At 43.8% G+C, this 22,236-nt stretch overlaps 1 protein-coding gene across 4 annotated transcripts in view; it reads left to right on the top strand.

Annotated features, from left to right (window-relative positions):
• Positions 1-22,236, top strand: part of TRMT12 (tRNA methyltransferase 12 homolog) — a 48,274-nt gene that overhangs the window by 13,865 nt on the left and 12,173 nt on the right. The window contains exon 3 of one of the 4 annotated variants that reach the window (XR_011468199.1): positions 11,547-13,353. Coding sequence is in view for 3 of the 4 variants with exons in the window: in XM_070391917.1 (XP_070248018.1) it covers positions 11,803-13,122 (1,320 nt within the window). In the remaining variant the exon portion in view is untranslated. Of the gene's footprint in view, positions 1-11,546; positions 17,137-22,236 lie in introns of those variants that run through there. The other 3 variants (XM_070391917.1, XM_070391916.1, XM_070391915.1) reach the window with 3 other exon arrangements.

The following is a 22,236-nucleotide window of genomic DNA, read 5'->3' as shown; positions in this document are numbered from 1 at the left end:
CATTGTTACAAATTGAACATAATTAAAGCATAGTGATTAATCACAAAACAATATGTAATTATATATGTGTTTCCCGATGGTCTTAGGCGACCCCTGTGAAAGGGTTGTTTGACCCCCAAAGGGGTCGCGACCCACAGATTGAGAACCCCTGCCCTAGATAGTTACCTCTCTCCCGTTTACTCTTATTCTTGTTACTTTGTTTTGCTATTTAGCAATTTTTGTTATGTGAAATAACCTGGCTCATTCATAAAGTTGTGTACTTTTCTATAGTCTATTTCCCTCTAGTGAAAACAAGCTCTCTGAGAGTAGAGACCTTATCTATGGGGACCTTAGACAAGGTCTTGCTCACTGCTCAATCCCCACTCTTACCACCATGCTTGGCAAAAGAGATGTGCAATAATTATTGCATATATAAATACATGTAGGACACACATCATAATGTGCAGTCTTTTGCCCTTAAAAAGTTGGGCTTACTGTCTATGTGTGGTCCAGGACATACTTGCACAGTCATAAAAGATTCAACAATAATAAAAACTGCCAATACAGAAATAAAATAGTCTCCACCCAGAACAAATTTGATGACCATCCCAGAGTGAGAAAGTCCCGGGGAACACATTCTTTCCAAGTCTACCCTGGTCGGACAGCCGGAATGACTGAGGGGATAGTAGACCCATGAGTGCTATAGGTGCTCATGACTTTTGATGACCTCTGCTAGGATGCAAAAGCAAATTTAGAAAGCTGGGCCAATTCCCATCTCTTCACAACACATGTTCTTGGTTCTTGTCCTTCTTGGCTTCCAGATCCCAGTCTGAACTGTAAGTTCAGTGTGCGTGCCTCTGTCCCAACAGTCTTGGCCTTTGTGATATGTTGAAATGGCGCTCCGACTTGGTCCAGCCCTCTGCACAACTAAGCTAAGGATCCTCTGACTCCTGGAGTAAGGTATTCCCTCCCTCAGGTCTGGTCTCCCGGATGCCTCCCATTACCTCTGAAATCTCTCTCTACCACACAGACAGTTGACACCAAGGTTAACCAAGACAAGGTATAGTGGAAAAAAGCATGGGATTTGATGTCAAAAGAAAAGTTCAAATCACAACCTCACCACTTACTCTTTGTGTGCCCTGGAGCAAGTTGCTTAAGATTTCTGAGTTTTGCTTTCCTCCTGTTAACCTAAAAGTAAAGGCAAAGTGAGAGGCAACAGGCGTTTATTTGAGATCCATTGGGAAGCATGGATTCAGGCAGAAACCCAAATAGTGTTCTGATGAGGTGAAGGCAAAGGGCATTTATGAGAAAGGGAAGAGTTTGATTATATCAATAGAAGGAAGGAATTTATATGGGTGTTAATACACTAAGAAAGGAATTTCTGTAGTTACAGATAAGCTAACATAGTGATGCTAATTTTAAAGAATGTCTATATTTTTAAGTCCTAGTTATGTCTGTTTTCCTGTTATCTTTGCAAATAGTTGTTTGGAATGCAATGCTGCTTTAGGCCCAGTCCAAAGGTTATTTTGCCTACTTTTAGCATTCTCAAGGTTTGAGGAATGAGGCATGCAAGGCAGTTCCGCTATGATAGCAACTCTCACTCCATTTTAAAGTGGCTCTGTTTGTATTATTATTATTTTTTTTATATATTTTATTGATTTTTTTACAGAGAGGAAGGGAGAGGGATAGAGAGTTAGAAACATCGATTAGAGAGAAACATTGATCAGCTGCCTCCTGCACACCCCCTACTTGGGATGTGCCCACAACCAAGGTACATGCCCTTGACCGGAATCAAACCTGAGACCCTTCAGTCCGCAGGCTGAAGCTCTATCCACTGAGCCAAATGGGTTAGGGCTGTTTGTATTATTTTTTATACTTTCTTTTAAAACCTAGAAAGCAATATCTACCTCGCAGAGTACTTGAGATGATAAATAAGGAAAAGTCCTTTTTTACACCTCTTTCTCATTTGTTTCAGTGTTTTCTGTTTTCTTGAACAGCATTATCATCACTCATCTAGCCACTCAAGCCAGAAACCTGGAGGGCCTTCTTATAGTTTCTCCAGATCTACTTCCTCCTGCTCCAAAGCCAAAACAATCCTCACTCAGGTTCACTTTCCATTTCACATTATTTTGGTCCAATCATCTCCCACCTGGAATAGAACAGTATCCTAACTGGTCTCCAAACACTGGATCTGTTTTCCACCAGCCACAATTATTGATAAAGTGCAAATTTAAGTATCTCATTTACATCCTGAAAACTCATCAATGGCTTCCCATTGCTATTAGGATAAGGTACACAGTCTTTGCAAGGACTCATGGGGTCCTGCATTGCCTGGCCCTGGCTTCCTCTCTAGCTTCACCTATCAGCTCTAGGCACATGGGTCTTTTGTCCTTTCTGGAACCTCCATCATGCCTTAGACACCCTCATATAATCTTAATTCTGCTGGAGCTCTCTCCTTCTCTGACTACCTTTGTGTACCTTCTACGAAGTTCATTTCTACCCATCCTCCAGGTCTCAGCTGAAATATCATCACTTTCTCAACCTCCCTTTCTTCAAATATCTCTCTCTCTCTCTTTCTATCTCTCTCTTTCTATCTCTCTCTCTCTCTCACCCACCCACACCTCTCATCATTATTTTAATTACATGATTAGTATCTTATTTCAGGCTATACCTACTCTTACATAATAGGTGTACAATAAATGCTTGTCAGAATAATGAATAGTAAAATTAAGTCCAGACCTATTGTAAATTAGAAATGGACAATAAAAATAGCAAAGATAACTTTTTTGTTACAGCCACATCATTACATTAGGAATTTAGCTTTGAACTCATAGCAACCATCATGCTGGCTACAACTATGTGGCATATTTGGGTTCCTGACAATTGGATGTTAATTCAAAGGGCTGTGAAAACTTCTGACACTTATATTTTCTTTACCTTTATCCTTGGGTTTCTTTAACTGATAAACGCAATGGAAAAGAACACAGGCTTTATGATGATAGGAACGTTCTCTATCTCATTCACCACTGTATCCTTTAGGCTTGTTAGACTGTCAGCACATATACTCATTCAATATTTTCCTAATGGATCAATCAGTTAAATTAATAACATTCCAACAAAACATCCTCCCACCATCAGCAAATATTCTGAGCATCTCAAACTCAAAGTTGCAATGTAAATAACACGTAAATAAGTAGATGGTATTTTATTAAAAAGAAAACACCACTGTAGAAGTCCTCAAAGAGGAACACAGATAAATTGATTTCCTTGTTGTTAAAAGATTAGATTAAATGAACCCAGGGGTCCTATCTATATATATAAAAGGCGAATATGCTATGTGTCCCACCATCTGACCAGTAACTATGACATTCACTGACCACCAAGGGGCAGACACTCAACACTGCTGAGCTGCAGTGACTTGGCAACGGCGGTTCTCGGGTGACGCACCCCAAAACCAGAGAGGAGTGAGCCCAATTCCTTGTGGGGCCACACAATTCCACCTCTGCTGTGGGTTATGTTGTTGTTGGGGCACTGTTGGCCCTGCATCTGGTTTACCGCACACTTGCATTTGCGTTCCACACCCTGTACAACTTTGCAGAGTGCCCTCTCGCACTCCATGAACCCTTGGGGGATGTCAGAGAGCGGGTTTTAGCCCGATCTCCACAGCCCAGGCTGAGGGACCCCCACCTCACTGCACAGACCGCAGGAGGTTGGCTCCAGGGTGTCTGGCCCATCTTGCCCAGTCCTACCCCACCGGCCACCTTCTATTTCCTTAATTAGAAGTTATAAAATTCTGATTCCAGGATTATATGTGAGGCATTTAGAATAGTAGGTGCATGAGCTCCCTGACAAGTAATTGGGTTCATGGGACACTGGTGCAGTTGACACCCCAATTTAGTATTAACTTTCCCCAGAGCATTAGCAAGGACTTTGCACTAATTGGTTTTCAAGCTTGATGACTACACATTCCTGTTAATAGATCATCTTGTAGCTTAGGAACAGTTTTTCAAAGAGACTCAAAAGAAGGCTCTAATTCTTCCTCAATGGCAAGGCCAAGTGCTGGAATACAAAGAACTCTGGTTCTTGTCCCTGAATTGGGTCAAGTCCCAGCTCTATCTGCACTATGTATGGCCTTAGATATATCTCCTGCTGTCTTTGAGATTTCATTGTTTTTCATATGTAAGTAAAACTATAGCAGGTAAACTCTAAAATCTCTTCAAGTTCTGCCCTAGCCCATATGGCTCAGTTGGTTGAGTGTCATCCCATGCATGAAAAGGTCACTGGTTTGATTCCCGGTCAGGACACAAGGCCAGATTTTGGGCCTGATTCCTGGTCAGCAACCTATTGATGTTTCTCTCTCCTCCTTCTCTCCCTTCCTCTCTCTCTCAAATCAAAAAATATACACTGAGTGGCCAGATTATTATGACCGGCCAGATTATTATGACCACCCCATCAGTACTTCATTGACACTTCCAAAAATACTGAATATTGAAAACTTCCTAAGCAAATACTCTCAAGGTTTTATTATTATTATTATTTGCATAACTAATTCACTTCATTCTACTGTTGGGGTGGTCATAATAATCTGGCCGGTCATAATAATCTGGCCACTCAGTGTATTAAGAATACATAAATAAGAAATAAAATCTCTTCAAGTTCTAAAGATTCATGATTCTAAGAAACTGTAAAAGCTTATAAACATTCACATATTATTCCCTGTGAAATTCACACTACTTTCCTATGTGCTCAACAGAAAATCCAGAAAATCTGGACTTCTTATCCTAGTATAAATATCTTGTGTGATCTGGTTCCTGCCTACTTCTCCACCTGCTCTCAACTGCTCCCAGTTCTTTGGCTGTCCAGGCATGTTGCTGTACAGGATGGAGCACATATTATTCCCACTAGCAGGGATATTCTGCCCCTAGCTCTTACATTGCTGGCTCCTTTATTATTATCATTGAGTTTATTGGGGTGGCTTAAAAGCCCTTGTGATTATGGATTTCTCAATGAATTTCAAGATAATAATCAATGTATGGCATGACATTTTCTAGAACTGACCAGTGTTGTTAAATCTTAATTGTAGCTATTGCTAAAAATATCTAAGACCAGTTGCTTAATGTGGCTTTGACCTTGAAATATTTAAATGCTGACAGTGTGTTTGGAAACCTCATTCCAGTTTTGACTAGTATTTTCTGAATAGCTTTGGGGAAGTAATTTATTGTTTCTGTTTATAACATTGCTCCCTTCCTTTTTAGTAACCTTTGGTGTATAAGTTCAAATATAATTTATAATAGAGAAGGTGAATAAGACAAGAATAAAGTAATATTTTTCCAGAAAGCATGCACAAAAATATCGTTGTTTTAATTATTAAATTGTACTTAAGGAACCCCATATTCCAGTAGCTTCTGAAGTAGTCTTTTGCTATTAATTAGGTACCTTTGAAACCATTACCCTTTAGGTGTCTATAGGATATCAGGAAGGGTGACATTGGGTAGGCAAGGGATCCAGGCCTCAAGGGTCAGTGCTTTATAACTCTACTCATCAGATTCCTACTCTTCTATCAATTCCTTGAAGGCAGGGATTATGTATTTCCATTCCTTCCATTTGTGGATCATGGATTACCTGGAATGCATAAAGTTCAGTGGCAAAAATTTAAAAGCAGATAAGAAAACCCCAAATTACAAACAGGTTAGTTTACAAAGGTTTCGCTTTTCTTAACATAAAGTATTTGTCTTCCTCTACTTGGCTTATTTCAGTTAGCATAATGCTCTCTAGGTTCACTCACCACTGTTGTAGAAAATGACATGATTTTCTTCTTTTTATGACTAAATAACATTCCGTTGTGTGTGTGTGTGTGCGTGTGTGTGTGTGTGTGTGTGCGCGCAAACGCGCACAAGCATGTGTGTTGCATTTTCTTTATTCCTTAATTGTTGATGGACACTTGGGTTATTTTTATATCTTGACTATTGTGATAATGCTGCAATGAAACATGGGAGTGCAGATATCTCTTTGAGATAGTGATTTTATTTCCTTCTATTATATGCCCAGAAATGGAATTGCTGGATCATGTGATAGTTCTTTTTTTAATTTATTGAGGAGCCTCCATACTGTTTTCCATAATGACTGCATCCATTTACATTCCCAACAATGCACAAGGGTTCCCTTTTCTCCACATCTTTGCCAGCTTTTCTCTCTTGTCCTTTTTATAATAGACATCCTAACAGTGTGAGGTGTTATGTTGTGGTTTTGATTTGCATTTTCCTCATAACTAGTCATGTTGAGCATCTTTCATATATCTGTTGGCCAGTTGGATGTCTTCTTTGGAAAAATGTCTCTTCAGGTCCTTTGCCTTTTTTTTTTTTTTTTACTTTGTTGTATATAAGAGTTGATATTTTGGATATATAGTTTGCAAATATTTTCTCTCATTCCATAGGTTGCCTTTTCATTTTGCTGATTGATTGCTTTGTAGAAGCTTTTTAGTTCGCTGTAGTCTCACTTTTGTTGCCTGTGCTCTTGGTGTTATATCCAAAGATCTCTACCGCAACCAGTGTCAAGGAGCTTTTCTCCCCGTGTTTTTTTTCTAGGATTTTTATGGTTTTAGGTCTTACATTTAAGACTTTAATCCACTTGAGTTGGTTTTGTGTTTGGTGTAAGATAAAGGTCCAATTTTATTTTTTTGAATATAGATATCCAGTTTCCCCAATACCACTATTGAAGGGACTATCTTTTCCCCATTGTGTATTCTTGGTGCCTTTGTTGAGAGTTAGGTGACTGTCTGAGTGTAGATTTAAGGTTTTTAAATGCATTCCCTGTAAAAGAAAGAAGAGAGTGTTGGCTAAGTAATAAGGAGAATCATAGTTAACATTGGATAGTAAACCTGGAGGCTGGTAGACCTTTTCCTGCTCTGCAGTTGCTGAGCTAGGTCCCGTGGTCCTCCTGGGCCCCAGCTGCCTTTAACATAAGAAGTTAATATGGAAAGCATTTCCATTAGAAGTTCTGGGCTACAAATTATTGTGCTTCTGTGGCAACCACGCTGTCCTGGGCCACCCCTTGCCACCTCCTCTGTTTCCCCAGGCTAGCCCAGCAAACCAATGCTATCCAAACACCCAGCCACTCTTCTCCAGGCGCAGGTACCAGACGCTGCAGTTCCTTGATCACTGGACCATGCAGCTGGTGATACTCCCTATTTATTTATAGGGAGCTTGTGGCTCTCTTCCCTCCCACAAGGTTCATTCTCCTGCAGGGGCTGTCGAGTGCTGACACCCATGTTGTCTGGAATGCAATTCTCCTACCTGACATCAACAGCCTCTTCAGGAAGTATAATAAGGTAAATCTCTGGTGCATTCAGGTTGTGTCCTTAGATTCCTTCTGAGTTCCCTCTCTCATGGACTGCATCCCTCAATGGGCCAGCCTACCCCAACCTATGCCAGTTAGCAGAATGGAGCAGGAGATGCCTACTGAGGGCTGGATCCAGGACAGTGGGGCGTTAGCATGACCCGGAGAGCTCTAAACTATGTATTTGCATATTTATAATTTTTAAAAAAGAGTTACAATACTAATATGTTATGTATTTTGTTACATATGTATAGATATAGAAATTAAAGATAGGAGATATAAAAAATGAATCAAAAGAAGAAAATTTTAGTATTTCCTCTTCGTACCCCTAGGGTGCATTCATGGGGTGCATTGCATCATTTTGGAGACCTCTGAAAACCAATGCTGTCAAATTGTGCTTGAAAGCAGCGTGGGGTAGTTGTTAAAATGTGGACTCAGGAGTCGGCTGGCCTGGATATGAACCCTGGCTCCATCACCTCCTGGCTGGATGACAGCCTCAATATCATTTAAAACATGAATAGTGCCCTAGCTGGTTTGGCCCAGTGGATAGAGAATCAGCTTGCAGACTAAAGGGTCCCAGGTTCAATTTTGGTCAAGGGCACATGCCCGGGTTGCGGACTCGATCCCCAGTGGGGGACATGCAGGAGGCAGCTGCCAATGATTCTCTCATCATTGATGTTTCTCTCTCTCTCTCTCTCTCTCTCAAATCAATAAAAATATATTTTTAAAAAACTGAAGCTAGAGATTCTCTTAAATAAATAAATAATAAAAAATACGACATGAGCCCTGACTGGTTTGGCTCATTGGATAGAGCATCGGCCTAGGGACTAAAGGGTCCCAGGTTTGATTCCGGTCAAGGGCATGTACCTTGGTTGCTGGCATATGCCCAGTGGGGGATGTGCAGGAGGCAGCTGATCAATGTTTCTCTCTCATTGATGTTTCTAACTCTCTATCCCTCTCCCTTCCTCTCTGTAAAAAATCAATAAAAAAAATACGACATGAATAGTAAGAGTGCACATCTCACAGAGTTCTTAGAAAGATTAATTAATATAAAACATTGAAGTAAATGCCATTTACCAATGAACTTGATATATGTTATTATTTTCCTCAGTGCCACTATTAAAAATAATGTAAAATCTTAAAATACACACACACACACACACACACACACACACACAAAACAAAACAAAACAAAAACACCAGATGGGAGGAAAAGGAAAGAAGCCTGGAGGGATGTCCTAAAAAAGATGATCCCCAATCTGAATTCACATTTCCCAGCAATGCATACAGGTCTGCTGGGTGAAGGTCATGGCAATGAGTCAGCTCAGCCTTTTCTTAAATTAGTAAAACGTTTTCATAGATGCTGCTCTTTGCTCTGATGTCTCTTTTCTGTCTGCATCTAACTCCTCTCCAGAGTCTCTGTGTTGACTCCAGGGGCTTTTCTGTCTATAGCCTAGAGCAGCAATTTTTCAACCTTTTTCTTTTAATCTCATGGCACACATAAAGTAATTACTAAAATTCAGCAGCACATCCAAAATACATATTTTTGCTGATCTGACCAAAAAATAGGTATAATTTTGACTCATTTACACTGGATGGCTATTGTTATGTTTGCTGTCATTTTTTTTTTTTTAATTTGACAATCTAAGGGAAAAGAGGTTGGTGCCCCTGACTAAATAGTCAGGTATTGCATGTTTTAAAAATTCTTGAGGCACACTGGCTGAAAATTGCTGGTCTAGAGGAATGTCACTTAATAGGTGATGTTTGCATACCCTCCCTTATGTGTCTTCAATTATTCCCATAATCAAATGTGAAATCAACCAAAAAGTAAGACCAACCCACTTCCCCCAGTCATGGGTGGTGATGGGACCCTTTTCTGTGCGGGAGGAATAGGCAGAAGTCCTTGGGTCAGGCCCTTCTTGTTTCTTTTGCTCTGCTCTAGTCTTCCTGCCTCACTATGTTCACAGAGCCTAGAGCTGTAGTTAGTGGCCACCTTGCAACCAGAAGGATGAAAGTCGTTCGGAGGCAGAGAAGAGGCCTGGTTTACTGAGGATTTCCCTGAATAGCTATTCCAGCTCTGGATTTTTATATTAAATACTAGAGGCCCGGTGCACAAAATTTCTTGCACTGGGGGTTGGGGCCCTCAGCCCAGCCTCACCCTCTCGCAGTCCGGGACCCCTCGGGGGATGTCTGCCTGCTGGCTTAGGAGTGGGCCTAAGCCAGCAGGCGGACATCCCTCTTGCAGTCCTGGACCCCTCACTCTTTATTGTCCGTCTGCAGCGGAGGCAGGAGAGGCTCCCGCCACTGCCACTGCTCTCACCAGCTGTGAGCCTGGCTTCTGGCTGAGCAGCACTCCTCCTCTGAAAGCACACTGACCACCAGGGGGCAGCTCCTGCATTAAGCATCTCCCCTCTGGTGGTCAGTGCACGTCATAGAAACTGGTCATTCTGCCGTTCAGTCAATTTGCATATTAGGGTTTTATTATGTAGGATATGGAATATATACCTCCCTACCCATTGTTGAGCTGCTGTTTGTTGGAGTTTCCATTACTTGCTGTCAAACACATTCACACGTCTGAATTAGTTTGTCAGTAAGGGCTGTCTAATAGATGAAAGAAGAAAGGCCCCTGGGGAACAGTAGGCCCTTGATTTGCCCTGACATCCAAACCCAGTAACTTTCCTCCAAAGCTTGCACTACTTTGGTGTTGGTAATTGCTGCCATCTAGTGGCAATGTTGTAGAACTAAAACACTCTCTGGCCAAGAGCTGTTTTTCCTGCAGCTCTTTCAGTAGGAATGAAGAGTCACGGGAAAGGTAATTATACTGGCAAATGGCAGCATGATTATGTACTGATAGGAAAAATCCAGGAGAGGGGGAGAAAGAAAAATTGAAAGCACAGTTCATAGAGAGGATACTGAAAAATTAGAGTCCTGAGAGAACTCTGGGAGACAGTAGAGAATATGCCTCAGATGTATTGCAACTAAGGTGTGTGAAAGTTGGGAGATTTATTTACCAACTCACATCACTCACTGGTTGTGGGATGCTGGGAGGGCACACATTCCCCAGCATTTCTGGTCTGCCCTGGACTTGGGCTAAAATAATTCTGGTGAGCAGAGAAAGCCATCAGGCAAAGATTCCCAAATGCTTGCAGCTAGAAGCCATTACGTTGGCATGTACAGGAATGCTGAGTCCCCAGGGCATATGGGGCCCCAAGAGGGTCTTCGACTCTGTCTTGGTTGATGTTTTCTCCATTTCTGAGTCTCTAACATAGAGAAAAAACTGAAAACAAAACAATTCTGACCCTGACCGGTTTGGCTCAGTGAATAGAGCATCAGCCTGTGGACTGAAAGGTCCCAGGTTTGATTCCGGTCAAGGGCATGTACCTTGGTTGGGGGCAAATCTCCAGTAGGAGGTGTGCAGGAGGCAGCTGATCGATGTTTCTCTCTCATCGATGTTTCTAATTCTCTATCCCTCTCCCTTCCTCTCTGTAAAAAATATATTTTAAAAAATTCTGATTATTAATGAATAGCTGTGAAGAGGCAAAAAAAGTGTTTTAGCCATAGTTTGTGCCTTCCATACAGACACACCTGAGTTGGGGACCTCAGTTGTTAATCTCTTTGGGTCTCAATGACCTAATCTGTAGAATGGTGGGAGGTAAGTAAAAAGGATAGGGTTTCTTTGCAATTCTTATTTTCAATTATTTTATCGGTTGGATAATTCCCCTTTGTCCTCATTAGATATATCCAAGCATTTCAAGCGGTATATATCTGCCATTTAACCAATTCAACGTGTTACGTTATATCTCTTTTGAGTATTTACTCTTTGCTGGTCATGGTAAAGCATTGTATGTATCTCCAACCACTATAGCAATCATCTGAGGATGTTAACATTATTCCATTCTACAGGTGAAGATTCTGGTTCTGAGAGGTGATAACGATTTATCCAAACTGAGATCCTTCTGACTTCCAGGCATTCGTTTCTTATACTGCAGGACAGTGAGATGGTGACAACTATCTTTTGCCAGGAAAAGGAATGAGGAATTCACATCTGATTCTTCACTAGCAGATAAGGCGGCTGCTGGTGCTGCCCTGAGAGAGCAGCGTGAGGCTATGGGAAGCCTTTCTCCAAAGTCGGCCCATCATTCCAGGCTCACTTCCCTCTGTGGATTCGTGAGCAGCCCTGACGAGAGGGCATGAGAGTTCTGGAGGATGCCCACTAATTTGAAGTGTTTCAGCCCACACAGGTCCTTGTTGTTATTAATTTCCTGTTGGGGTGAAGCAAGTAGCCAGAGATCGCAATACAGATGGCAGTAGCGGCTTCACCATGGCAACTATGACGCCAATCGGCGGGAGGCGTAACTACACCCTTTAGTTCCGGCTTTCTGGTGACGTCACTTCCGTCCCCGGCACAGCGGCGTGCACGCCTCTCTTCCTGCTGCGGCGGAGTGGAGCCGAAGCGGAGGGAATCCACGAGAATGTGGGGCCGGCGACATGGAAAAGGAAGGCGGGAAGCCGGCGGCCGTGGTAGCAGTGGTGACTGAGCCGCGGTTTACCCAGCGATGCAGGGAGTACCTCGAGAAGGAGAAACTCCTGGACAGACAGCACCGCGTGGAGAAGATGCCGGACGGCACCGTGGCGCTGCCGGTGCTGGGAGACGCGCTCCCCGAGCAGCACCTGCGGGAGCTGAGGGGTCGTGTGGCTCCAGGCGGCACCTGTGCACTGACGCAGCTCCTGGATCCTGTGCCTTCCAGGACGGCCCAGGGTTGTTCGCCTGCCCAGCGGCTGTGCCTTGCGGTGAGTCGCTGGGCAGAGGGCCGGGGAGTGACATGGTCAGCTGAGTTGGAGGCTGATTTGCCCCGATCTTGGCAACGACACGGTAACCTCTTGTTGCTGAGTGAGAACTGTTTCCAAGCCAAGCAGTGGAAACATCTGGAACCAGAACTCTGGGGGGTAGTGGCCTCGGCACTCGGCGTCCAGCGTTTGGCCAAACGAGGGCGGGTCTCACCAGATGGCACCCGAACGCCAGCAGTGACTCTGCTGCTGGGCGACGATGGCTGGGTTGAGCATGTGGATAACGGGATCCGGTATACGTTTGACATGACCCAGTGCATGTTCTCCTTCGGAAACATCACTGAGAAGCTCCGAGTGGCGTCGCTGCCCTGTGCTGGACAAGTGCTGGTGGATCTCTATGCGGGGATTGGTTATTTTACATTGCCATTCCTCGTTCATGCCGGCGCTGCCTTCGTCCATGCCTGTGAGTGGAACCCCCACGCGGTAGTGGCTCTGAAACGTAACCTTGAGATCAATGGAGTAGCAGGTCGGTGCCAAATACACTTTGGAGACAACAGAGAGTTGAACCTCTCAAGCATTGCGGACCGGGTGAACCTGGGGCTGATTCCCAGCTCTGAAGAAGGCTGGCCGATTGCCTGCCGGGTGCTACGAAAGGATGCCGGGGGCATTTTGCATATCCACCAAAATGTGGAATCTTTCCCAGGGAGGAATCTCCAGCCTTCGGGACACAGTGAAATGGGGAAGGAGGATTGGCCTTGTCCTCAGCAAATTATCAGTAACCAACGGGAAAATGGAGCTACTGGGGATTCTAGGAGGAAAGTGCTGTCCGCAGCCATCAAGCCAGAGTGGCACAGGTGGGCGGAGTCTGCAGAAACTCGAATTGTCACTCTGCTTCAGCAGGTGCACGGGAAACCGTGGAAGACACACATCTTGCACATCCAACCAGTGAAATCCTATGCACCCCACGTGGATCACATAGTCCTGGATCTAGAATGCCGGCCCTGTCCTCTGGTTGGCTAGAGATGGTGGATCCAGAGACATGAGGATCTACCTGTGAGTGAACCTTCATGCATCAGCTCAGGCCAGGTTCTCACCCCTCTTGCCTCTGGTAATCCATTTAAATACAGTATTTCGTGGCCCTGCAAGCAGGCTCTGGACCAGTCCATCCTGGGAGAAGCAGTATGGCTCACTGAAATGAGGCCCATCTGTGCAGTCATGCATTCCGAATCCTGACCTCGGTTCTGTCTGACCGTGGGTACCTGGTTTCAGTATTCTTTTGGCGTTGGATTTCCGTATTTACAAAATAAGGGTTTCTCTGAATTATCTTACATGGCTTTTATGTAATGAGCGGTTGCACACAGGATGTTGGTTATCAGAGTGAAAGGCAGTGTTGTTTCCAAAATCATGCTGGTTACCATATGAAAAATCAACCAGAAGGTGTCCAGGAGGGAAGCAGACCAGTGAGAAGGTCTCTGTAGTTGTCCAGGCATGAGGTGATGGTGGCCTCTAGTTGGTGGCAGTGGGAGGTGGATGAATTTGAGAAATAAAATCAATGTGACTAATCAATGGAGTCTATATCAAGACATTAAAGTGATGCTGCTTTATGATTATCACTGACAAAATAGGGAGGGAAGAGGACAAAAATTACTTTAGTGTATTAACTCTGTTCCTCTACTTAGGCATTCCTAAATGAGTGTTGGGAGGAAGGTGATGTCTTAAATATTGGGTTTATTGTGGTAGAAAAATGGATAAAATGACTGCTTTAAATCATAGGGAAACTAGATTTTCAGTCTTAAGCTGTGCAATAGCTGCCAATTACTAGCTTTTTTTTTTTTTTTTCTTAATCCTCACTCGAGGATATGCGTATTGACTAGAGCAGCGGTTCTCAATCTGTGGGTCGCGACCCCTTTGGGGGTTGAACGACCCTTTCACAGGGGTCGCCTGAGACCATCGGAAAACACATATATAATTACATATTGTTTTTGTGATTAATCACTATGCTTTAATTATGTTCAATTTGTAACAATGAAAATACATCCTGCATATCAGATATTACATTACGATTCATAACAGTAGCAAAATTACAGTTATGAAGTAGCAACAAAAATAATTTTATGGTTGGGGGTCACCACAACATGAGGAACTGTATTAAAGGGTCACGGCATTAGGAAGGTTGAGAACCACTGGACTAGAGAGAGGGGAAGGAAGAGAGAGCATGAGAGAAACATGGATGCGAGAGAGAACATTGATTGGCTGCCTTCCATACGTCCCTTGACCAGGGATCGAACCAGCATCCTAAGTATGTGCCCTTACCTGGAATCAAACCCAAAAACTCGTATATGGATGACGCTCCAACCAACTGAGCCATACCAGCCAGGGCTTGCTAGCTATTTTAAAAGTTCGAATTAAAACCTTACATTTTTAAAGGGCTCCGATTCTCTTTTCATCTTCCTTCCCTGGCCAACAACATCAGGACCAGCGGAAGGAGCTATAGGGAATGTGAGGTGTTCTGGGGTTTTTAAGCCTCACTTTATTTTATGGCTGTCTGCCATCACCATGGTTTACCCTTTGGATGACGGACTGTGGGGAATCTCTCTGTTTACCTTTAGGATGACTAATTGTGGAGAATCACTTCTCAGAGCCTTATTTTGGTGCACTTTGAAGCCTTCTGGGTTTGTTTATCTGATAGAGGAAATAGATAAAAGCATGTGGCTTTATCAGGATTATGATTGTACCTGGCATTTGCTTAGCTGGGGTTGGGCTGGGCTGCTGGTCCTTTTTGCAACAGTGGCGGTAAACCAGACAGATTGGTGCTGTTTGTGTTATTCCGTAAATATTGTCTACGATATACATGAGCCACAGGAAATATATTCACTAGACACAGTTCCTGAAATAACTGAAATAACACAAATACTCAGAATTTGAAGACGATGAAATAAGTGCCATATGAGTGATAGCACGTTGCAAGAGTGCTAAGGTGAGGGAACAAAGTTCAAAATAAATAGCTAAATCTTGACTGGAAAGGGAAGCTTCTGGCAGTCTAACTTGCTCTATTCCCACCCCCCGCCCCACCTCTAATACAGTGTTAAATTGTTCCTAATTTCAGAGGGAATGCCTCCAGTGTGTTTCACCATTAAGTGATATGCTGTCCTTTGTTAGGCAGTATTCATAGAGTCCCATTATATTGCTGTGTGTGTGTGTGTGTGTGTGTGTGTTTATCATCTTTTCCCTCTGTTCTTTCACTTTCATCATAAACTCATAGTGTGGGGCTGTTTCTGGACTTTCTCTTCTGTTCCATGGGTGAGTTTTTCTATTCATGCACCAACACCATCTTGTCTGAATTATTATAGCTTTAAAACAGGTCCTGGTAACTGATACTGTAAGTCCTTCAACTTTGTTCAAGATTGCATTATTTATTCTTGATCTTTTGCATTTTCTTATGATGTTAAAATCAGTTTGTCAATTTTTGGAAAAAAGAACCTGCTGAGATTTTTTTGTTGGGATTACAGGGTAAAATTGGCATTGTTACAATATTGAATCTTCTGTTTTGAAGCTTTTATTCTACTCATTTGGGTGTAGCTATGAAATGAGAAATGATTTTTTTTTTTAAATGAAAGGTGATTATCAGAAGCTGGGACTACAGTATCCCATCTAAGGTGAAGGGTCCTGTACTTCTCCTGTCAGTGGGATACTATATCCATCTTCTTTGGGCTCCCTGCCTTGATAGATAGATGTTTTTAATTTAGTATTACTTTACTCTTTCTGTCAGCAGTATCTCAGCCCTCAGATTATTCTTGACCATCACCCTAGAAGATTAACATATTTGAACCTGTCATCTATTTATAGTCTAATATAAATTAGAGACCCGGTGCACAAAAATTTGTGCACTGGAGGAGGGGGGTGTCCCTTAGCCCAGCCTGCCCCCTATTACATACTTGGAGCCCTCAGGGATGTCCTACTGACGGCTTAGGCCACTCCCTGCTCCCCTTGGGGAGTGGGCCTAAGCCACAGTCTGGCCTCCCTTTGTGGGAGGCAACCAGGCTGATCAGGGGAAGGCACCAGCCCCATCACCCCACTGCTGCAGCCACTGCCAGTCACCACAGCCACCAAGGTGTTTTCATCAACACAGACTCCAGTCCCTTCACCATGAAAAAGTGACAACTTTCTTTAGGCATTTTCAAGATGTGTCTTTCATAGGATATGACATTTCTTCCTTTCTTTTTTTATCCTCACCTGAGGATATGTTTCCATTGATTTTTAGAGAATGTGGAAGAGAAAGGGAAAGACAGAGAGAAACATCAAAGTGAGAGGAAAACTTTGATTGGTTGCTTCCTGCATGAGCCCTGACCTGGGCTCGGGCCAGGGAGGAGCCTGCAACCTAGGTACATGCCCTTAGTCAGAATTGAACCCAGACCCAGCAGTGGGCAGGCCGAGGCATTATCCACTGAGCCAAACCAGCGAGGGCAGGATATGACATTTCTTAGCCCTCCAGCAGCAGACTTTCCTTTTTTTCTCCAGGAACGTGGTAAAAAACCCTAGATCACCTTATTGGATTCTTATTACCCAAGTTACTAAGAATATTACCAGTGGCATACAGGGAGCTTAGCCAATGAGCAGTCAGAAAAGGTGTTTCCTCTGTAGTTCACACCAATTGCCAGCTCGGCCCCTACCCAGGCCTAACGCCTCTGGCCGAGTCATTAGGCCTGGGCAGAGGACCTCCAGCTCCCCGTCATCGCTGGCTCCGCCCCTGCCCAGGCCTAATGTCTCTGACCAAGGCGTTAGGCCTGGGCAGGGTACCCCCAGCTCCCACAGTCGTCAGATCTGCCCCTGTTCCCCGTGATCGCTGGCTCTGCTCCTGCTCCCCGCCATCGCCGGCTCCCTCCCTGCTCCCCGCCATCGCGGGCTCCGCCCCTGCCCAGGCATAATGCCGGTGGCCTAGTCGTTAGGCCTGGGCAGGGGACCTTCAGCGCCCCGTCATCGCCGGCTCAGCCCCCGCTCCCCGTGATTGCTGGCTCTACCCCTGCTCCCCGCCATCGCCGGCTCCACCCCTGCCCAGGCCTAACGCCTCTGGTTAAGGCCTTAGGCCTGGGCAGGGGACCCCCAGCTCCCTGCCATCACTGGCTCCGCCCCTGCTCCCCGTGATCGCCGGCTCCGCCCCTGCCCAGGCCTAACGTCTGTTGCCGAGGCATTAGGCTTGGGCAGGGGACCCCCCAGCTCCCCGTGATTGCCGGCTACACCCCTGCTCCCCACCATCACTGGCTCCCTCCCTGCTCCCCACCATCGCCGGCTCCGCCCCTCCTCCCCGTGATCGCCGGCTCTGCCCCTGCCCAGGCCTAATGACCGATGCGTTAGGCCTGGGCAGGGGACCCCCAGCTCCCTGCATTGCCGGCTGTGCGCCTGCCCAGGCCTAACTCCTCAAGGCATTAGGCCTGGGCAGGGGACCCCTCAGCTCTGATTGCAGGCTTCGATTGCCGCTGGGCGCCTACGTATGCAAATTAACCACCATCTTTGTTTGGTTAATTTGCATACTTATCCAATTGGCTGGTGAGCGTAGTGAAGGTATGGTCAATTTGCATGTTTGTCTATTATTAGGTAAGATTACTGAATAATTATCACATATAACAACCCAAACTAATAAACATCTTCATATCACTACTGAGCTATAAATGGAGCCATTGCTAAGTGTTATATAAAGCTTCCACTGAGTATTTCTTTCCTTTTTTTTTTAGAAAATATTTTTATTGATTTTTTACAGAGAGGAAGGGAGAGGGATAGAGAGTTAGAAACATCGATGAGAGAGAAACATCGATCAGCTGCCTCCTGCATGCCCCCTACCGGGGATGTGCCCACAACCAAGGTACATGCCCTTGACCGGAATCGAACCTGGGACCCTTGAGTCTGCAGGCTGACGTTCTATCCACTGAGCCAAACCGGTTAGGGCGAGTATTTCTCTTAACATTTGTTTACTATATACCATACCAAGTATTAAAATATATTGTTATAATTTGTGTAACAAGCACGAGAAATTACTTGCGGAGGATTAGACCTTAAGCTCTGGAATCAGAAAAATAAGAGTTAGAAACCTGACTCTGCCAGTGTGACTGTCTGTGTCCTTGGACAAGTTCGTTGAAGATTAATTGGATAATGCATGTCATGTATTTTGTTTTATATTAAACTTTATTTCTTTTTACAAGATGAGGATACTGAAGACTAGAGAGTTTAAGTACTCTGTCTAGAGACAGAGAAGTAGTAAGAGGCAGAAGTGGGCAAACATACTGCCAAGCTTACAGTGCTCAGTAAATGTCTGTTGAATGAATAAATGAATGAACCAAAAGTCAGGTAATGTAAACCCAACATTGATTCCATATGCCATTGTATTCTTTGTTAACTAAACAACAATAGACTGTTCCTGTTCATTTGGCACTTACAAAACCAGAAAATTCAAATAGTTGAATTTTGATGAGTATATCTGAAATTTAATGATAAGGAAAACTGGAGCTCCCCTGAAGTAATTTAGGACCGGAGATTATTTTTTAAATACTTCCTGAGGTCTGAAATCAAGCTAAGGTATGTATTTGTCTCTTTTGGGGCCATTACTCCCTACCCTTCCTACCAGCGTCCTTATATTCCATTTAAAGGAAACACATAGTACTTTGTTGGGGAGTTGGGATGGGTAATTCTAAGTGCCTGTTTCCTACTGCTTCGTTCCCCCTGCACTTCCCAGGAAGCTGCTAGTACTTGTCCTAGATACAGCTCGGGTACAGATACATGGTCCAGTAAGCTCGACCAATTGCACGGTCATTCTTGGAACTTGAAATCTTGAGGAATAATGATAGTCCAGAATCAGTTTCTGTTGCTTGGAACAAAGACTTGGCTGATGAAAATGTCGACAGAAAAGTCAAACTAGTTTTTACACATCATATTATCTAAAGGCTTTTTAGAGCTACTAAGAGGCATTTGAATCATTAAAGCTGAATGAACAGATTATTTTTGACCACGGGTTATTTATGTATATAAAGTGTGTGCTTGTGTGTGTGTGTGAATACTGTTCTGGATACACTCAATATAAATATATACCTGAGTTGTGCAACATTCAAATCAATGTAGAAACCAAAGATTAAATTCAGTGAATTGTAGCTATTTCTTTGAAAGCTTTGCTTTTATTTAAAAGATTCCTAAGCATCAAAATACTACCTCATTGATATAAATTTAGTTTTAAAGTAGTATTTTAAAGTATTTGCCAGGATCTTAGTCAAATCTTCACTTTATGGGTGAGGAAAGTGAGACCTAGAGAGTTTAAAGAAACTTGGCTTGAAGTTATATGTGAGAAAGATAAGAATGACTATGCCACCAATCCTGAACGTTCTTGGCCTAAGATGGAATTTAGTTTGAATTAGAAATTCTTTTAAAAATATTTTTTTTTATTGATTTCAGAGAGGAAGGGAGAGGGAGAGAGAGAGAGAGAGATAGAAACATAAATGATGAGAGAGAATCATTGATGGGCTGCCTCCTGCATGCTCCTACAGGGGGATTGAGTCAGCAACCCAGGCATGTGCCCCCACCTACCAGGAATTGAACTTGTGACTTCCTGTGATCACTGAGCGAATTAAAGATTCTTATAAAATTTATGCATCAAATTAAGATTGGAAACTGTTAAAACATTAACATGAACTGTGACATTTGCTCATTTTTAAAACCTTTTCATTTAATATTTACTACACTTAACTTTTAAAATATAAATTGGAGAAAACCCATGAACTATTTTATTTTCCATTTTGCATGATCATAATATAGTGGTACTTAACCTCCTGTCTCCTTACCACACTACTCTTTTAGATTATTCCTTATGGGCCCTTTTCTCCATAATAGCCTCTCTCTTTTTCCTTTAAATTGCAATTAGGGCAGAATAACAGATGGACTGAGTAGCTAATTTACATCTCTGAAGTTTCCATATAAGCCTTCATAGCTGTCTCCTCTTACCAAGTTTGCTTTCCTTTGGGAATTTTGTCAAAACCACAAGATTATTCCCCAGGTGTGCAGTTTAGGAGAATTAACCCAGCAGAAGTAAACAGACTGGATTAGAAAAATGGTGATCAAAATGATATTGCAGTAAATAGGCAAGCTACAGTAGGATTTTGGGTTAGAATACTGACAGTGACAACAGTAAGGAAACAAATACAAGAGACTGTCTGGAAAAAATGAGTAAGATTTGGTTGCAGATTGGCTGTGGGTGAAAAGAGGAAGGAGTTAAAGATGCCTGAAGTTCTAAGTTCCAGGTAGCCTTGGGTTCAAATCCTGGGTTTGCTCTCCAGTAGCTATGGCCATACTGGCCACTTAACTTTTTGTTCTTCGTAACTTATCTAAGCCTCATTTCTTCCTCTTTAAAACAGAGAAAATGATACCTATCAAAATAATGATGATACAAAGATTTAAGTAAAATGTAACACCCTTAGCTCAGTGCCTAGTATATGGGAAACACAGATGGCAGTCATTATTAGTAGGGGATGACAATAGAAGTTTAAAAACATGAGACTGTAGTAAGGAGTTTGGGTGTGGGTTCAATCATTCTACCACGCTTACCTCCACCCAGAGAAAGGGGTCTTGGAGTTTTATTAATCACCCATTTAGAGCCCTGATAAAGTGGATTGCAGAGTGCAGTTTGGGCTGGGACCCTAGGTCAGTGGTCGGCAAACTCATTAGTCAACAGAGCCAAATATCAACAGTACAACGATTGAAATTTCTATTGAGAGCCAAATTTTTATAACTTAAACTATATAGGTAGGTACATTGTTATTAACTTAATTAGGGTACTCCTAAGGCTTAGGAAGAGCCACACTCAAGGGGCCAAAGAGCCGCATGTGGCTCTCGAGCCGCAGTTTGCTGACCACTGCCCTAGGTAAACCAGGTTCTTGCTTACTATTTCACCCTCCTTAGTTTGAGATGGCTGGGTCTACAGTGCAGACTCTGACCTGAATTACATTCTTATTTTCCTTTTTTTATTGTTTTTACAATTAAACTTATTGGGATGACATTCGTTAATAGCTAATTTACATTCCTATTTTCTGGTGAAGTAAGAAAAATAAGTATGGTCAGATTAGTATAGGCTTCTAGGGGATGGTAACTGGGAAGGTAAATATATGGGGGAAACTATTGGAAGATGATTAGTAAGGTTAGTGGGTGATTCAGAGTCTGAGAGTCCTCTTATACGTAAGGGAGAGGGACACCTTTACAAATGGACATTTATGTCCTGATTTCTAAGCAAATGTCTTTTGGGGGGCGTGGAGGCAGAGAGCTTTTCTTGGGAGAGGGGGGGCTTCAGCTCTTTCTTGTTTTAGCCAAAAGTAATCCTGTCAAAGTGGCATACTTTGGGGTGGCATGTTCTTATCCCCTACAAAAAAAGAAAACTGTGATCTCTTCAGCCTGGGAGGAAAGAAGGGACTGCCTGGGTACGCTTTCCTTAAAGAAAACGGGACATCAAAGTCGGAGGCCTGGGTTCCTGCCCTTCATTCACAGTGACCCTTGATATCTGTAAAATGTGGCCGAGAAGTGTCCTCAGTTCTGTCCAACTTGGGAGGAGGTGGTTAGGGATGTGCCAAGAGATGAGGGATGTTGTTGGTATGGCGCCTACAACACCTAGCCCAGAGCCACAGTCGCGGCGGCTCCACGAAAGGCACGCAGACACGCCCCCCAGAAGGTCTTTCCCTGGAATGTCGGCCAACCGGCCCGTCTCAGAGCCGCCGCCAGGTCGGGTGAGTAGGTGGGGCGGGCGGCGCCCTTTGCCTTTCCTCCTCTCAAGCATCTTTGAACCACGTTTATGAGACATTTAATGGGCTCTAATAAAACAACAAGGAAGTCCCGCCCGTGGAAGCAAGGGGATCCCTTCCTGAGCCCACGCCGCCGTGGGTGTGGCGGCCGCTCTGAGGCTGGAGGGCGCGGCTGCCACAGAGCGCCTGCGCCACGGCGAGGCTCCAAAACAGCAAAGGCAGCGTGGTTCGCGGTGGTCAGTGGAAACCATGGTAACGCTTACAGACGTTGGCTACGCCGTACGTGATGACGACGTGGGGGCGCCCCTGGCGTCCGCTTGTGACGCGACGGCAGCGCGGTCTCCGCGGTCTCGCGTGACCTGGGGCACCG

The sequence above is a fragment of the Myotis yumanensis genome, unplaced genomic scaffold (genome assembly GCF_028538775.1).
Source record: "Myotis yumanensis isolate MYYU_CA2020_CCGP unplaced genomic scaffold, mMyoYum1.0.hap1 SCAF_15, whole genome shotgun sequence".
Classification (NCBI taxonomy): domain Eukaryota; kingdom Metazoa; phylum Chordata; class Mammalia; order Chiroptera; family Vespertilionidae; genus Myotis; species Myotis yumanensis.
Note: the sequence above shows the minus strand (reverse complement) of the source record. Positions and strands in the feature narration are given on the sequence as shown.